Here is a 19083-nt window from a genome sequence, read left to right as displayed (position 1 = left end):
TTGAGGAAAAATAAAAGTCAAGGCCCACCTTCGCTTCTTCCACAGACTATTTCATTTTGCAATTCCAGTGTTTCCTTTTTGTTCTGATCTGCTGTAACCTACCAACTTCAGAGCAGAAAGTCTGTTATCTGCTGGTGTTCTTCCTCAGCCTGGCCTGCCTACAGCACAGCCAGACTGCAGGCTGCAGTGCCCTCCAGCAAGCACTGTTGCTGTACTTTACGTTTGCCTGCACTGCTACAGTTCCAGGTCTCTTTCCTCCTGTTTTCACAGCTGAAAAAAAAAAAGCTTCCACTGCTTTTGTGATGGGAGCAAGCAATTCTGGTGAAGAATATAGTACAAACAGCCAAACTCAGGGACAACCGCCCCTGCTACTGTGTTTCTTAAAGCCCGCTGAGGCTCAGAAACAGTAAAGAAAGTACACGCAGCACTCAAAGACACGGTGAAGAGAGTTAGACATGGCCCTGCCCAGAAGAAACCCAAGGATGTCCTTACTCAGTCTCAGCCACTCCCATCTGTCCTCCCATTTGTCAATCATTTCTTTTCTCTTTTCTGTCAGCTGCAGCAGCTTCTCCTTGATCTGGATGGAAGAGGAGAATGCAGGACTGTTACACAAGCCCCAGGCTCACCCCACCACACCACCTAAGCCCTCACCACCAGCAGAAGGCACTGGCGAAACACGTTGTGCTGGATTGTCAGGAAGTGACTTAACAGGAACAAAACAGCTGCTTTTCCCTTCGAAGTATAAATAAATATGACATTTGCACTAAAATATCACATTTCCATAAGCATCCTGTATCTGTTAAAAACTACAGAACTGAATGCAGCAGCTTCTTTGGAAGCTTCTTTCCTGGACTGAAAATGACACTTTAACTTCAGGTGCCATCTCTGCTACGCAACACGAATTTCAGAGTTAATTTAAGAGTTAAATCACACACTAATTTCACAATAGCAAATAAGTGCAACAGTCCCTGAAGTAATGCATGTCATTATAAATATGCAGCTTATTAATCTGTGGATTGCACAATGCAAGTTTCTCCAGCAAACCCAACATCACGTTCAGCACGCCCAGTACCTCCTCCGACGCGTAGTGTTTTCTGGCCAGGAGAGATTTGCCGAGCTCGATGCAGGTAGTAAAGCTGTCGTTTCGGGCATCGATTTCTGCTTTGATACCCTGGTGATTGTTCATCAGCAGTTCAACAGACGAAACGTCCCTAAAACGATCGATCCACGGTTCAGAAACACGTATTCCAGATTGAACAGTTGTTACATTTTCAAATAAGTGAACTAACCCAGACCTGTACGATAAAATATTCAATTCCTAAATTGTCTTTGTAGGAAGCAAGACTGTTAGCAGCCTTGCCTTAGGAACAGCACCATTCTGGTCTGAATCAGAGATCAAATGAGCAAGCGTGTGAGACAATCTCTTGGAACACCATTTTACACTGCAATTCCTTCAGCAGTCCCCGCCTCTGCGGGGCAGCGATACCCAAACACAGCTGCCACACACCAGCAGGTTCTGACAGCCTCTCTCAGAATTTCTGGCTCAGCGATACTGAGTCTTACAGATGCTCCTCAGCCGACCTGCAGCCTTATCTTCTGATGGAGAAGAGATACTTCACATTACCTTGGCTTTTCCTGGGCTTCTATCTGTCGGATAACATCTTCCATCCAAAGCATGAGATCACGAACCATGCTGAAGAAACGGAATTTGTCTCCTGTATCCACCAGTCTCACCCTGCGGCCCTCGCAGGCATCCAGCAGCGCCTTCCACGCTTCCAGGACCTCGTTTTCCCTCTTCTGGATGTCATCAGCTTTGTCCCCAGCATAGGCAGCCTGAAGGCGCGCGGCATCCTCCTGCAGCTGTCTCACCTGGTGTGTTTTCAGGAGAGAAATGCATCAGCGTTTGCATACTTCTGAGTCACAAACATGGGGACGTTTTAGCTGCTAATTCATCATCTGAAGGGCTTTCTAAAGTCATCGCAAATGCATTTGATCTGTTGATACCAAAAACATTTGTTCTGTGATTAAGTCAGTATATCCCTATGGGGATATTTCTTAGAGAGGATTGTTGGGTCAAAGGGCCCTCAAAACAGCAAAGACTTGCCACTGCCTAAACCTCCTGTAAAACTTGGTGCCTGTTAAATGTCAGGGCAAATGGGGACCACTTTCATCATCACATTTTCTTCCTCGCACACAAGTGACAATACTACTCAGGAACACCGGTGTCAAACCCCCTGCTTCAGCTGACAGAGAGGATTTTTCAAAAATGTAGGTAATGACTTCAAACAGAAGAAGATTTGGAAATTCAAAGACCCTTCTACTACTAGAAATCTCTTTTCAACACTGCCTTGGAACATCAAATGCTATTTCACAACTGTTTCACATATTTATTGAGCCCAGCATCATGCCATTAGCTCTTGGCTAATATTTTTTTTTTCTCAATTTTGAACATCAAATTAAACAGCCTTCTGGCTACAGGCATAGAGATCATGCCACTGTCACAATGATGCATCTCGGTGCTCTAGCTGTTTCACCCAAAAACTACCCTAAGTGCTTTCACCGCAGCTCTGTGCTATGATTACATATTCCTTCATTTAGGTCTTGATTACAATTACCTTTTTGAGAGACTGGGATTGGCATTTTGGGAATGTCTCCCATTTTATATATATAAAATCTACAGCTTCTGAAAGCAAAACACTTAGAAAGTCAAATGGTTGCTATATCCCCTTGATTCCAGTGTAAACAACTATGTAAATTGCACCATAATGAAGAACTGGCAGGCAGCTGGGCCATAAAAGCTATCTTTTCCAACCTACTGCAGTCAGTTGTAATTCCTCCAGTCCTTAAGCAACTTGTTCTCTTCCAAAATTCTCATTTTGGCAGCTGAACGTTGTTTTTTGGTTTAGAATCCCCTGTGTGATGTATAACGGCTGCCACCTTCTATTTAACACACCTTGGCTTCAAAAGATTCAGAATTAAATCAAGTTTGTCTACTTTTAAAGATCTCAGCCTGGACTATCTACTTTAAATCTCCAGACTGGTGTTAGGAAGCACTGTAAAAAGCAGTATTGAAGTCAGCATGCCCAGATTCATAACCAAGTCAGAAAGCCTCTAGGTAGGTCTTCAGACCTCCTTTGCCTCTCAGAAAGGAAAAACAAACAGTGCCCAGCAGCAGAGGGTTTGGTTGGGGCTTTTTGGTGTTTCTTAAACAACAACAAAACAACCCAACCAGGCTTACACATCCCTTCGTATTTACCCCTGCCCTCCAAGTATCCTTTGGAATATCGATTTTTCCATGGGACAGGACAGTTGTGTCTTGCGTTCACCGAGGTGAACATGGCATAAGGAGCAGGCAAATCTAAGGTGGTTTCCACCACAATCAATATAACACCCAAGAACAATGTTGAGGACAGAAAAATCTGAAACCTGTATTTCATACAACCTCTGGTATATTAAAAATTCTTTACAGATTTAGTATTTGTTCAATGTCTTTCAGAAATGGACTAAAAAGACAATAAGTTAAATCAAAGGAACTCTTTTTTCTTTGAATGTAAGCTATTTCCCAACCATATCAGCCACACAGCACACTGCTGGCAATCAGAAAAAGGTCCTAGGAGGAGCTCAAGTGCATTGCCCTCGTGCCTCTCCATCCACTCGCTAATCCTATGCACCCAGCAGGCTGAGACTGTCAGGAGCTGCTCTGCTTTAAATCAATACAGAAGTTCTTTGCTTTTATGATTTCTCCAACCAAAGACAGGAAATGGAATAACACTAAACAATTACCTACCTATTCAGAGATCTGGGTGCTTATGGATTTCTATTTTAGATAAACTAATGAACCTAATGCAATGCCAGAGAAGCAGAAAAACAGATAAGAAAATGACGCAGGGGAAGTTATTCCCACAGAAATACACTTGGAAAGCAGCTGGCAGCACCCTGTCTCCCAGCCACGGAGGGCCAAGAGCAGCAGCAGCACTCTGCAGCTCAGGTTCCCATACCCACAGACAGTGCCCTTCACTTGCCACACACCTGGGTGCCGAGCGCCTGGATATCGTGTTCAAACGTTGTGTGCATCCTCTGTAGTGTTTCCACTGTGTTTTGGTCTCTACCAAGCTCTTCAGGCAGTTTCTTATGTTTGTCCTGAATACGTCCTAAGATCTCCTTGGCATCGTGGTAAAATTTGTGCAGTTCATAAGAGGCCGCTAGAATTTGTGTTCTCGTGTCAATGAGCTCCAGGAGATCAGCCCAGGCCTCGTTGAGTCCGTCCTTCCACTCTGCGATTGTCGCAGCGTCTGAATGTCCAGAGTTGATGAGCTCGTCTGCCATGTGGTTAACAGTATCGACACGCTCCTGGCCGATGTTCCCAGTGTCTCGGGCAAACTCTCGGAATCGCTCCTGCAGCATCTGAAACGCAGAGGAACAGCCTCATGCAGCGCTGGCGTTACAGACCGACCTGAGCAACCCAAGCCAGCCGCCTCTTTATATTAACTGCGTGAGCATCCAGAAGAGGAGGGTCAACCCGCAGCCACGGTGAAGAACTTACTGTTACGTGTTCGTAATCCTGCCCCAGCTCGTGGGACCCGGCCACCACCTCCCTTTCGGCGATCCACTGCTCCAGGTCATCCACCTCGCGGTTCAGCTGGAACAGCCTGTGTCTCTCATCCAGCTTGCCCCGTCTCTCCTCAGCTAGATCCTTGAGGCCTGCGTACAGCTTATCCACCTTGGACTGGCGCATGCTGATCCGCTCGCTGAAAAGAACAAAGAGCACCGAGTCCTCGTTGTCGTTCAGAAATAAATGGGAAAAAACGACAAGGAATAAAAACCACTCAGGGTATCTAATCCACAGAACGTATGTCTGCTGCATGCACGAATTTGACTCAAGACACACTGGACCACTCTTCTGCTGGCACAGTTGACTGCACTAGATGGAAAACTTCTCTGCCCTGTGCATATAACCCCCCTGGCTTTAAAGAGTGAGGCTGGGAACCAAGCTCTCCATTTGTTTCACCACAGATTGCACCAGTCTTCACCCAACACTACTATGCTGGGGCAAGCAGCATTTCACTTTCATTTAAATTCTGCTTTGAAGTTCAGAAGCACTCATGGGTTTCTCACTCCCTAAAGCTCAGCATTTCCAGAAGTGATTAATATTTCTACTTGCCATATCTTTGGCCTATGTTTTCTCTGAGCCATACAGCCCTGTCAAATTGCCTCCCTTCTGCCTTGTAGAGTTGACTATGTTATTCCAGCACTCAGTCAGCTCAGCCAGGAAATCCACTCTCATCAGAAACGATCACGACCGCATGAGTGTTTTTGAGTTAAACAACAATCTTCCACCAGAGGCAGAGTCTTTCCTAAGACAGTCCTACCTTCCTGTCTGCAAAGGCAGAGCAGTTAGACCCATCAGCCTCGTAGGCAAACCAGCCTTGCAGTCAAAGCCAACAGAGACTTCTGTTTGCTTAGCTGCAGCTCTTACAGCAAAACACTCCTCAAGCCTCCTGAACTCTCCCACAGGGAAAGCCATTTATGAAAGTTGAGAGAAATTCACCACAACCAAGACGTTAATGTGTCCATGTTTAAAGCTTCAGATTCCAGACTCTGATTTGACTGGAATCTCAAAGAGAGGAGGCACATCTTGGGGAGCACTGCCCTAAGACAGAAGGATAAATGACTGTGACCCTCTGGGCTGGACATAAAAGTTGGTTGAAAGAGTGACTCTGGACCCTTGTCTCTCAGGATTGCTGTACCTTTGTGAGGTTCAGCAGTGCTGGCAGACCCGACACCAACAGCCTGTATAAAGGATACAACAGGCATTTATTGAAGGTGGCCAGTACTATCCAGAAATCAGCAGCTGCACATACTGACCCTGCTCAGGACCCTGCCTCTGGCCAAATCAGAGCAGTCCACCATGCATCTTGAACTGAGTGAGGCTGAACTCCTCTTCCTCTGTACACTCTTCTAAGCTACTTACTCTTTGCTGTAGTCTTCATGTGTCAGAATGACCTAGTGAAGTGACAGAACTACTAAAAGAACACATAATCCAATTAAAAATGGCAGTTAATACCTTTCTGGGTGATTATCTGCCACCAAAGTTCTGCTGGTCTTTGAAAGCTGGTGCACAGTTTCAGCATAGTCTTCTACAGCTTGTTCCAAAATCTGGTGTTTCTTCAGCATGGACACTGCACTCTGTTCATCCTGTAATGGTGACAGAAAACGACAGTCAAGTCCCTCACTCCAGAGAAAGACACCACACAGCAAGTTCAACTCAGTGTGCGAGCAAAAAAGTGGTACCTGGGAAGATTTATAAAGAACTGCTCCCAAGTACAGCTTGAAGACAAACTGTTCCGACAATGGTATATTAATAGTTGAGTTCACAGCAAATGGTACCCCCAGAAAGCAAAACAACAAGTGAAAGAGCGAATGCAACAACCCCTCTGGGATGCAGAACAAAATTGCATCAGCTGTGCACTGAGCACGTTGAATTTCCTCTTCTCTGAAGCTCTTTGTGTGTTTACGTAACACTGGTGATTGCGCAGGGCTCAGAAAAATGGAACAGTTTTAGGCACGTCCCTCGTCAGGCTTTTCACCGACAGCCTGGGTCAAAGAAAAGAAATCCCCCGGAGCCCAAGCCAAAGGATTCTCCACCAAAGTGCTTGGAGAAACTCCAATCAAAACTTTCTCTGCATTGTTATGATTAAGAAAAACAACCTCCAGCTCTCAGTGCTAACTGGTATTGTCAATAAGCCTTTTCATTAAAATATTTTTCGTGATGAGCTATTCACGTTAATGCTCCTTTTTATTTGCATTGCTTAGATATAAAAAAGAAAACAAATCCTTTTTAAGCGAAGACTGAGCACTCATGGCATGTGCTGTACTGATACAAAGCTCAGTTTTATTTTATCAGGGCAACTAACACAGTATGTTTATGTAAATGACAAAAAAGATACAGCACTCCAACACCTCCTCGAAAAACAGTTCACCTCCTCTTTGGTATGGTCTGATGCTGTTACTTCGCTGGGAGTAAAAGCTGACAACTAAGGCATCACCTGAGTGACCATCAGGCCTGTTTCACAGGCAGACGCATCGTGCTGTTCCCAGTGATTCAGAACTAATAAAAAACTTGACCTCACTGGACTATTATTGACTCTAGCTAAGCAATTAAAACCAAACGAGTGTGGCTGTGGACCTGCTCACCTTGGCTTTCTCTTCTGACATCATGTAGAGCTCCTGCTCGCTCATCCAGGCCTCGGCCTCAGCAGCATCAAAGTAATACTGCTGCGCTCTGTGAGACTCCTCCAGGCGCTTGTGGCGTTTCTCTGTCTCCTCGATCAGGAGGTTCCACAGCTGCTGCAGGTCTGCAAGTCTCTGCTGAATCGCTTCAGCATTAGGGCTACTCTCTGTGATAATGTTTTGACTCCGCTCAAAAATGTCGTCGATACGAGGCTGATGGCCCTGGATTTCTTTCTGAAGGGTCTACACAGGAGAAAAGCAGAGTGATGAGACACTGCAGCAAACAAAAACCAAAAGCCAGTCTTGGCTCTAGAGGGGCAGAAAAACACGTGCCATCAGCACATGTGGGCAAACTGGGGCTTTTCTGCCTGAACTAGTCAGCACTAAGGAGAAATAACAGGTGTGGGGCTCTAACAGCACCTACTTACCTGGTTCTTCTTTATTAGTAGCTGCACGGTCTGGAGGTTGTGTCCATGATCAGTAGACGTAGCTATAGGCATCCTCTCTCCAACCCACAACTGAAAGGAAGAGAAGAGCAGCACATGTGATTTCAAGCAACCCCAGACACAGTCAGGGCAGCAGAGAGGCTGGCACACACAAGATGCAAAAAGCAGCATTACTCAAACATGCTACTGAGAGACGTGATGGAAAGGTTTCCTCCTGTGATAGCTCAGCAATAGCTGTGACGTTTCCCAGTTGTCTGGGGAAGAGGATTTCTTTTATACTCACAATTTCATCTTCCACGTCCCGGTTGAACTGGTGGATCTCTTTGGAGGCCAGCAGGTTTGCCTTTCTTTCATTCAAAGGTTCCAACAACTCCAAAAATTTCTTCTCTACAGTAAGGCGTCTGCCATCTACTTCATCTGTACTCTTCCCTTCTTGACTTAAAGCCTGGGCCTGGCTCTGCAGCTCCTCTATCTCCTTCTTCCGAACATCCATTTGATTCTCTAGCATCTAAACAGACACATAGCAAAAGGGTCTTGACAACAGGGGTAAAAGCAGCTTATATGACAAGGGTGTGTCAACAGCTTCATAAGAAGGAAGAACAGATGCTGGTCAGTAAGGATTTACCACATTAATAATTACTGTAGAATTCATACGCAAGGAACAAGGCTTAAACACAGATTCCCAACTGCGGCCACCCGCTGACAGCCCTCGCTTGTGCAAGTGGCAAGTTTAGCCAACACCACAGCTGAACCTCTCCTATAGGTTGTCCACAAGTTACTCTGAACAACTTTGGAGTCCAACTAATTGCACCCAAGAACTTCATTGCTCCCTGTCCTCACTACTCCTTGCTGCCTTGACAGTAGGGAACCAGGGACCAACCAGCTCTGGACAAGCCTGGACAACAGAGATATTAATGCGGGGAAGGCAGGCAGTACAGGGGAGAGATTGCATCAAGAAATTTACAGCTGATTTGTTTCGGGATGTATTTCTGTTTCTTCTTAAAGATACACGAAACAACAGGAAGAAGAAAAGCAAAGAGTCTTTTCTAAATGGAAAGGATCCCCCGTCTGTCCCTTTGAGTGCAGATACCCGCTGTCTGCCCACGCCACAACCTGTGCTCCGTTTACCTGCTGCTTCTTCAACAGGATGTTGACACTGGTGAGATCTTTTCCATAGTCATCCGACTGGATCTGACTCTCCAAACCGTTCAGCCACTTATCCAAGTCAGCACAGCTCTGGGTAAAAAGCTCCGCCTTGTTCGCATCGAAGAGACGCTGAGCCTTGGTCTGGGTAGTGGATTCGAGCTCTTCCCACATTTGATGGAGACCTGTCAGCTTTTCTTTCACTACAGCTTCGGTCTCTGGCTTCTCTGCAATGAGCTGCATTCCCTCCTGCAAAGCAAAGAGCAACAAAATGGTACCTCCTCGGGCGCACGCACAGACCATTAGTTAAATTATTCTGATTAGCAGGCACTCAGGATTCCTCATCTGCTGGCAGCATCCACCACTCATTTTCTATCTCCAATTATCCTGCAACTCCTTCCAGAACATCAGCTCCCAAGTCGGTCTGTTGCCAGGAAGAGGGTTTCTTGGCAATGGGAAGGTCAAGCAACACCTCCTTTCTCTTCCCCACTACACATGTTCCTTTGTGGGAGCTCCCGGGGCCACTGCTCAGGCGAGAGTGGAGTGGCTGCCACATGTGCCTGAGGGACAGCGGAGGAGGGACCACAGTTTGTGTCCAGCTTCTGTGGGCCATTGCACTGGGAGAGCGATGAAGACCCAGCATGATGCTGGGAGAGGGAGCTTACAGCACCAACACTGAGCTATGCAACTGGAGAGGGTTGTGTTGATGGGTTACAGCAATTACAGTGGGTCTAAGCTAGTATCAGAGAGGAACAATCTTCCTTGGGAAGCAGGAACCCTGCACCTAGCACCAGCAGAGCACTTGGACTTCAGATATCTTTTTGCCTTTACAAAGATTGTATTAGTTTTGGAAAAACTTTCTCTACTTCTAATTACACCTGGGGTGTGCTGACAAGGGACAGGACCTTTTCAGCTCTGAACACTACTCACAGCCCTGCACATCTAATAGCTGTGACCACTGGTGACACTAATACCATGGTTGTCAGCTGTGGCCCCATACACCACTGCGGTACTCTGCTGCAATCTGATTTTTCAGAGGCAAAGGGTGAGGATGTATTAGCATTACTAAAAAAGTACTTCCAGCACTAAGAGCAGCCTTCTAATTACACCATTAAAGGGTACTGCTATTTGCAGATCACAGAAAAGCCTCTAATGGGGTACAGAGTGCCAAAGTGGGAGAGGAAACGAGCAATTAAGCTAACTTACACTGAACAGAAACCCACTGTCAGAGCTAAAGAGGAGACCTTAGTGCTCCAGAGCTGCACATGAGAAATGGGGGGAAAAAGTACAGCTCATCCCAGCACATTAAAGCCTTCAAAGTAACTTGATACAGAGCTGTGAATCTTAATCAATCACAAAACTGGCTGTACTTTACCTCATGCGCTAATTTTGCACAGGGAAAGGCGGCCTGATTATAGTCCTGAATGAATGAAAACCAGCAAGGGAGTCTAAATTCAGTTATTTCCCAGGAAGTACTTCTACTTTGTTGGCTCAAATCACAACATTTGCTCCTTTTACCCTTTGGGTACGAAAACTAGGTTATGCCTTGCTCCTAACAGAGAAGAAAGACCAGACAAAAATAAATTGGCCACTCAGCCAATGACTATTCTGTGAGAAGGTCTTGGATAAAAAACATTTCACATCAATGAGGAATAAAATGGGTTAGATGGAGACACAATGTGATAGATACTTATTCCATAGTAATGAAATCTCCTTTTGCCTTAGCTGGAGAGATGATTCACAAACCACTTCTGCAGAGGAACAGAGCCCATCTCTGCGCATAACCACCTTGGACAAAGGTGAGGGCATTTTTTGGACGGTCTTTAGTTACCTTTTCAATCTTCTCCAGCCATTCTTTGTTGGATGCAAGTTCTGCCATAAACGCCTGATGCTTCAGCCATTTGCTGTGCAGGTTCCTGGCCTCGTCGTAGGACATATCCTGGGCTGTAAGCATCTTTTCGTTGATCCAGAGGGAGAGCTGGAAAGGAAAATATACAGGTGTTTGTGAAAACGTGTGTGAGAGAATGCAAAGCATCAAAATGCCTCCAGATCAAGGATAAAGAGATGCCTCTACAGAAGAGCTGTGTGAGATGCCGTGGTCTAGTTGACATGGTGGTGTCAGGGCAATTTCCAGATGAACACTAGAGAAAACCGATACTTTAGAAGAGCTTCTTTGCCAAGGGCAAATGGAATGTGAAAATGATCATAGGAGCCAACATCAAATTTCCTCCTAGGGCGAGTCTGACTGCTTTATCTATCTGACCTTGCTACCAAGTCTAAAGAGAAAAACGCTCACGTTGATGAAGACCTCAGTAGGCAGCGAAGTTTACAGTTACAACAGACTACTGTGCTGCTTAACCATCCAAGGCTACGTTAAGGATTACTACACAACCCCAAATTAGTGGTTTTACTCCTGCCTTTCTGGGCAGGAGACAGCTGCTGCGCTCTGCAGATTGCTCTGCTTGTCTTTCATTGTTTGCTTTTACTCAGCCAGAGCGTTGAAGCCTTCTGAGGATTTAAAAGTGCTTCCCAAGGAAAGGTGGTATCGTTCATATCGACAGACGGGGTGAACAGAGACACAGACAATATGTGGTACACAGCCCATGGCTGTGAGGACTCTCCCATTTCTGACTCTCACAATGTTATGTTCCTTCTGACAACACAGAAGCACAAATAAAGCATTGAAGGGATCACTATTAAAATCTGGTTTTTGCAACTGGAAGTCAGCACCTTCAGTGCAAAAGTAGATTTAAAAAATGACACATTAATTCGCCAAAACAGTGCCTCAGATTGATGCTGGGAGTATTTACTTCTCCAGAAACCCCTAAGTCAGTTGTTAATGCCAGCAGAGCCAGCTATTAGGCTTCCTGCCACCCTTTGCACCCACACCACAAAATTCTGTTTCTGCTCCCAGGAGCCTGTAACACCCTGCAATGAAAACCTGGCGTGAACCAAGGGAAACGCGGAGACAAATCCCTCTTAAATCTGGCAGAGCAACAAGGGAAGGTGAAAGAGCACCGACTGCTGCTGCACTTCCCAGACGTTGCAAACACCCAAGCTGACACAGCCTATCTTGTGGTGTGAGGTTCGCAGACGTCTGCGTGGCATGAAAAAACCTGCCGGCACCCTCTGAGAACAGGCACAAACTTCTGACGTGCGGAGTCTCGCCAAGCACTTTCGCTCTGGCATCCCTAGAGAAAGGAGCCCAGACAGTGCTGGGACTTCTAAGGGCTTACAGGGAAGATCAGCTTTAATCTCTCTGAAGGTGAGCTGTGAAAGAGCAGGAAGGCAAAGAAAACTACACGGCAAAACTTATCCCATCTCCTCTCAGGATTTTCTGCTGTCACTCTTTATTTCATTCACTCAGCAAACTGATTTAACACATTCCTATTTATGAATGCGAGAGATGGACAATAAAAAGCAACATCCCAGGATGGGTAGGCACTTTGTAATCATGCTAATGCCATTTCTAAGTCTCATTATGGCTGTCTGCTCAGAAAACAACCCTTCCATTATCACCAATGTCCTCTCAAAAAGGACTGGAGAAATTTGTAACATTCGGAACACAACACCACTGACATCGAGGGGAGAAGAGCTCCAAGAGCCGGGGGGATTTTTGTACAGAGATGTTACAGAGGAAGGAAGAAGCTGCTGCTAAGAACAGCAGAATTTTTGCTACTCTGTCATGTTTTTACTACCAAGGAAGGAGCAATTTAAGCCAAGTTCATAGCCAGCTTACGCAACGCAGGAAAACAGACTGCATCCAGGCAACCAAGCAGTCAACATCACTTGCCCACTTCATAATCATCAGTTTGTTTGTTTCTTTGTGAAATCTCAGCTGTGGGCAGTCCCATTCAGACACACTGCAGGGATTTCCAGTCCCCTGTAGCTGGATAAGATGTGCAGCTAACGCACTGCCTCTTGATTTAAAAGCCCAGCTTTGTCAGTCAGCTCTCCTTGCAGGCTCCAGATAAGGATAGCTGGCTTTTAATGCACCTCACAGGCAAGGCTCCTTAATATCTGCCAGTACTGCATGAAACAACCTGAAAATTACTTGATTAATTCCTCATGCTAGGAACAAGATTATTCCTAACTTTAAACCGTTGCCTTCAGTGTAAACAGTCCGTGTAAGTCACTAGAAAATCTGGAAAGGATTTCTTAAAATGCTATATAGTACTTAACAATTTCAAACACATGCAAGCTATCAGATAAATAACACGTTAAAAATGATCCAGTTTAAGCCTGCTTCCCCTCTTATTCCTAACCTCCTATTCTGCTGATTAATGTTTCGTAGGAATCACTTGAAATCCCCTGCACCAGGCCACTTACATATAAACAGCTGCAGACAAAATTCTTAATGAGTTCAGTGCTAATTCCACCAGATTCCACGTGATTAATTGATATCACAGCATAAAATCTCCACTGCTTTTGGCAATTTTCCCTGTCTTTAGCTTAGATGACGAAAGGAAATTCAGTTCATGAGAAAATAAAACAATTAGATTAATTTTTGCTGGGTTTTGGGCAGGTTTTTGTTTTTAATTGTTGACTCCACACTAAATTCTACCGGATGACTTGACTGCATAAGCGAAAGGACGTAATTTACCTCTTGACAATCCTGAAGAAACTTTTGAAGATCCCTGTTATCTTTCAGTCTCATCAGAAGTTCACTGGCTGCTTCACGGTTCTTCCTATGTCTAGGCAAAAAAATAACAGCAGAGAAAGAAAACTTGAAATAGGTGTTTCATGCAAAACTGTCCTTCGTTTCTGTCACCTCTCTGGGATACACGTGTGTGGTGTGTGTCTGTGACTGCCTTTCGAAGGAAGGACATGTCTGAAGCTCAGATATTCATGTGTTATTTAATGTGCTCACCTAAGCTCAGCATCTACTTGGTTTTGTGACCAGCTAAACACACAGGGAGAATTTTGAAGTCAGCAGGGTTTCACGAGTGTTACGTACAGAATTTGGCTCGCTGCTTCGAAGCCCACAGGGAAGTTCAGACTGTTTGCCAAAACCCATAAGAAAACAAACTGCAAAATTGCAACACTAAGACTGCAAGTTATGTGGCTCTTGCGAAGCGTGTCCTTGCTGTAATGCTCTTTATAACATACCTTCGCCATAGCTCAGCACCGCCTTCTCCTGAACAAAGTGGTTTGTTACCCTTCCAATGCTGTATTGAACAAACACCACAAGCCCCACGCCTGCGTGCTTCTGCAAACAGAAGCTTTATGCACATTGGAACATATTTTTCAGAGCGTTTCAGAGTAGACAGAAGAAAAGGTGAGTCTAGAAGCCCTGTTTTCAATTCCTGTTTGCCCCTTGAAGGATGAGCCATGCTGGCAGTCCCAAAGGTCTTGGTGGGTTCTTCAAATGGACACGGGGCCTGAAGAGCTGCTTCCCAAGGTACCTCTGAACACGTTTTTAACTAATGCTTAATTTGGAGTAGTTACCCCTGTCCTTCATTATTTACGAGGAGATTTAGATGAAGGAGGCAGAGTAAAGAAGATAATTTTTATTTATTGCTCATTGTGTAAGATTTGGTCATATTTCACCGCACAGGGTCTTAAAGTGACATATTGCTGTCCTTTGTAATAACCTCAGATAAACAGGGATAGAGAGTTGGAAATTATTTTGAAGCGTGGCAATTTATAAGATGATCTCAGCACATCCTGGCAACAGCTAAATAAATCCATGTCAGTGGAAATCTCCAGAGACTCGTGACAGACGACTATAAATTACACGTTGATGACAACAACTGCATTAAGATACCACTTCTCCTGATCCACAATACGTTACCAGAGCAAGCTCTCTTGCACGAATTCAGTGACTTCAGAAACACAAGGAATACTTGGGGATACACTTTACACAAAAGCAAAAGATCTGTAGGCAGAGGAACAGGAGAAAACCCTTTACAGGACTACCAATTGCTTCTCTTTTGTCTCAACAGCTTCCTCTGAATAACCAGGCAGGCAGCACCTACATAGCTGTAGGTCAAGAAAATTGATTTACAGATCAGATGGCAAGGGAGACACATGTAACCATCAAAGCAAGAGGCTGGAGTCCAAGCCCAGGTAAGCCTGAAGTTTAACAGGTGTTGCCTGAGAGTGCACAAAGGAAAGGACTCAGAAATTGTGCCTTAGGAAAAAATTCTATAACCCAGCTAACATCACTGGGTCTGATTCCACTCTTTCTTGGCTCGTTTTTATGTGCCTGGGCAAATACAGTGCATTACTCAGGTTGCTAAAATGAAGCAAAGAATTGCTAGGGTGATTTTATCATGATGATTTCATAGATTTAAGGCTAGATTACTTTATAGACTCATGTATTCTGGAGAGGACACAAGCTGTGAAATTAAAAGGAGAATTTTCATGACATTTATTTGAATAGAGTTAAGCAGAGAAGTTCTTATGTTGAGAGAACTTGAGTTTAAAAAACTAACAAAAGTATCTCCCAGAGAGTGTTGGAAATACTAACTTTGAGAACTTTGAAGGCAAAGCATGCAGGGACATCAAACAGATGATGACATAGCTTTGTTTGTTTGTCCTCAGCACAACAAATATGGTCTTTGGCACCTAGAGCTATTTAACCGTAAGAGGTTGTTTGGTTGTCCAAGATGGCCTGGAGTGAGATTGAAAGATGAGTATTCTCTGAAGGAGACCAGGGCTGAACTGTAACAAGGTTCAAACTGGAGACTTGGAGATGTGGGAGTAGTATTTTGAGGATGTACACTGCTGGACCAGGCAGGAATTCCTGTATTTTCATCATAGACTTGATGTTATTTTTCATGGGAACAAAGGGCCTTAAGAAGTCATTTAGTCTGTTCTCCTGCCCCAGACTGGATCTATCTAAACATTAATTCCTTGTTCACGTTTCCCTAAATTCTTTAAGAGCTCCCATGACAGAGATTTTAGAATTTTCTGTGCATAACTACCCCTGCCACTAGAAAGGTTCTCCTATTCTCTACTACCAGTATGTCAGAAGGGCTTTAGGTAGAAGAAACAGGCAGACTGGAGAACAGAACCCTTCGTAATACAAATTTTTATCCAGATACTAGAAGTGTGTGGTATTTAGAATGACTTTGAATTCATCTGCCTATTCACATAAACAATCCCATATATGACTTACACCACAGCAGTGCCTGGGGCTGCATTAAAAGGGGGCTTCCCTGAGCATACACCGAAGAGGCAACCTCGGATCTAAATGTCCAAGCTAAGCCAGACCTACATGGTAAAAGAGGGGATAGGGAATGTACCGTAGTCAGTTAAAAAACGGGAGCACCTGCCTCCTGTGGCAACATTATGAAGAATCTAGAACAGGAAAATGAGGTCTGTTCAGCACAATAAGGTGTCTGACTCAAATTAATCCAAGAGCGGCGCACCAAAACTGGCCACAATGTTCCCATGCTGCCTCCCCAGAACGCTAGCAACGCTGCAAAGTGACAAAATCCCTTGTGGTTTAACTGTAAGCCTGTGGGTTTCAAAGCCTGTGCAGGAATAATAAATCTTAACACACAGCATGAACGCAACTGCCTCCTAAGAACACTGACATATATGCAAGGCAGCTTCAGCTGCCTCAGTTGTCCCAGCGAACAGGAGGCACTCTCCTTTCTAAATGGATAAGAACAGAAATTACTTCTGATCTCTGCTGAGCAGAAAGTTGCACAAATACAAAAGCTGATGGAAACCATACCCAGATCACAATCTGAGTCAGACCTGCCACTGTCTTTAAACTAAATCTCATCTGCAGAATGAGAGGGGCCAGGTGTAGGCACACAAACTAGGGCAGTCCCCTTACCCTCTTCCAAGAGAAAAAGGAGGAGAAAACACCTCCGCCCCGGCTGGCAGGAACAGCAGCAGCAGTCACCAAAGCAGGGACAGCTGCACTGGGAGACCAGGTTCTTTCCCAGCTGGAAAAGCTAGGCAGTGACAGCTTTATCCAAACCCATCTTCTCCTTCCCTCATCCCTTCTCTGGAGCGTGCTGAAGCGTTTATCCCCTACTGCACAGCTCCACTCTGTTCTGCACTCTCCCCTCTCCCTCAGCCTGCTGCCTACCCTGCCTGTTTGGTGACCATTTTAGGGCAGGGTCTGCCTGCTGTACCAACGGACAGCGAGGTCTCCTCTGGAATAGCTTGAAAGCATGACTGTCAAAAACACTATTAACAATACTAACAACTACAAAGAGCTCCATATGGGAAGTATGGAGCCACTGCACATAGTTGTACTTGTTTGTTTGGGTCCTTTGTTGCACATCCAGGTGGAGCTTGGTTGGGAGAGCCGTTTTTTGTAAAACCAAAGAGGCTTCCTTTGCCACCACTCCCACTACACCCAGCCCCAAGGCTTTGTTCTGGAGGCTTATCAGCCTTACAGACTGGGAGAGCAATCCCACGGATTTCCTGAAGAGCAGCACACCGGATGGTTTTTGCAGTGCTCTGCATAAATAGCTTTGGAATTGAGGAAACGCGCTGGAAAAAAGGGGGCTTAAAAAAAATACAGCCTCTAGGACCTGCCTGCTGTTCAGAGGAGGAACTCCGGCACACGTCCCACAGCCAGGACGGCCCAGGTGGCCAGAGGACCATGGGGACGCAGAGGAGTAGCTGCACTATGGGGAAAGAGTCACCAGAGCACCACAGCCGGGGCAGCCAGAGCCTCTCTGCAGAGCACCCAGGACAGAGGCTGAAGGTGTCTCTCACTCCAGCCACCTCAAAGGGCTGCAAGCAGCAGCTGACCATTGCTACTACATCCTCAGGTGCTGCCTTTTAATATTCCAAAAAGTTGCAGAAAGAAGACACCTGACCAGAAGGCCAGGATCAAGTCTTCCTGCTTTCCTAAGTGGATGGAAAATCTTACAGCAGAGGACACTGAAACTCAGAGAGGGTGAAGATGAAAAATTCATTTCCTAGCTTTCACCTTGATTGCTTTCACAGAATCTCCTCTGCCTGGCCCTTGCAGGTTCTCACTGGGAACTAAAGAGAGTCAAGCTGGTCAGAGAGAACGAAAAGGTGAGGTGTCCTTGGGGTTAGGTTGTCAGAGGGCTCGGAGGCCCTCAGCGAGCTCTGGGAACAGGAATATCCGCCCTTCTTGAAGCCCTGAGCCTCAGCTGGAGTGGGTGCATACGCAGTGGGACATGTTTGCCAGAACAGGAAAGGCACAACATTTTCTGAACCACTTCAGCTCAGTTTCTCCTTGGAGACAAAGGCATCTGGGTAACTCTGAGCTTACCGGCTGTGGGAGGATGCAAGTCTGATAGAAGGGTCGTCAGTAACATCTGACACAGAAGTTCTGTACGAGCTTACTGCTGTGTTCTGACACTCATGATTGAAAAGCGCCTTGAAAGACTCCACTATCATTCAAACCAAAAGCAGAAAGAGCCATGAATCACAGCCATCAAAACGGAACATTTGGGTTTCAAACAAAAAGAAACTCTTCATGTTCTATAGCATTCCTGCCACAGCTGAAGACACAAAGCAAAAGACTTGTTCTAGGATGAAAGACCCATTTGTACTGATGCTTCCTGATCTGATTTCAGAAGGGCCAGACAAGCTGGAAAAGGCGATCAAAGCCAAGCGGGTGGGGCAGATACAATGCCAATTACACCCTTGAAGAGCCACATTCCTTCCTCAGAGGAAGGACAGGAATACATGATTATAATTAAATCAGCTAGGAGGTAGCAGAGGAATCTAAGACTTGTGGAACCAGGTGTAGCTAACAGCTCCCACCATAACAGAAAGTCTTGTTAATACTTCAAGAATTATACAGCAACACTCGCATAGCCAAGTTCTGGGTAGTGAGCTCATAGCCTAGTAAGTCTCTAGAAAATGGGAGAGGTAACATTTAATTAAGATTAGCCCGGCACATTTTTGAAACATTACAGCTCCTATTTTTCCACAGGACAAAGAAAACAGTCTGCAACAGACATTTTCTAACACGTTGCTTTGCCTTTGGATTCTGGTAAAAGGTCACCTCTCCGAGAAGAGAATTAAAGCATGAACAGCTACATCCCACCACCGTTCCCACCTTACCTGTCATCAATAGAGTCCACTTTCTCCTGGATTTTATCAGAGTTGATGTTCCCATCACTAACTAGCCTCCTGCCAGTCTCTACAACTGCATTGATCTTCTCTTCATTGGCGTCCATCGTGGTCATGAAATCCTCCTGTTTTTTAATAGCAGCTTCTGCTCCTTCCAAGGTAGTGGGCATTTCCGTGTGCGCCAAAACATACTCCTGGGATTAAAGCATAAATCAGAGATTAAAAGTATTATACTCAG

General features: G+C 45.3%; 1 protein-coding gene across 6 annotated transcripts in view; it reads right to left on the bottom strand.

Moving 5' to 3' along the window:
• Positions 1-19083, bottom strand: part of SPTBN1 (spectrin beta, non-erythrocytic 1) — a 122866-nt gene that overhangs the window by 12137 nt on the left and 91646 nt on the right. For all 6 annotated transcript variants that reach the window (XM_068401123.1, XM_068401377.1, XM_068401292.1 and 3 more), the window contains 13 exons: positions 18837-19039; positions 13423-13513; positions 10651-10797; positions 8805-9068; positions 7960-8184; positions 7659-7748; positions 7195-7473; positions 6065-6195; positions 4544-4748; positions 4030-4404; positions 1625-1869; positions 1073-1211; positions 493-577 (listed from right to left, as the gene is read on the bottom strand). In XM_068401123.1, the coding sequence (XP_068257224.1) occupies positions 493-577; positions 1073-1211; positions 1625-1869; positions 4030-4404; positions 4544-4748; positions 6065-6195; positions 7195-7473; positions 7659-7748; positions 7960-8184; positions 8805-9068; positions 10651-10797; positions 13423-13513; positions 18837-19039 (2479 nt within the window). The remainder of the gene's footprint in view (positions 1-492; positions 578-1072; positions 1212-1624; positions 1870-4029; positions 4405-4543; positions 4749-6064; positions 6196-7194; positions 7474-7658; positions 7749-7959; positions 8185-8804; positions 9069-10650; positions 10798-13422; positions 13514-18836; positions 19040-19083) is intronic.

This window comes from Nyctibius grandis, chromosome 1, assembly GCF_013368605.1.
Source record: "Nyctibius grandis isolate bNycGra1 chromosome 1, bNycGra1.pri, whole genome shotgun sequence".
Classification (NCBI taxonomy): Eukaryota; Metazoa; Chordata; class Aves; order Nyctibiiformes; family Nyctibiidae; genus Nyctibius; species Nyctibius grandis.
The sequence above is the reverse complement of the archived record's forward strand: the minus strand, read 5'-3'. Positions and strand labels throughout refer to the sequence as shown.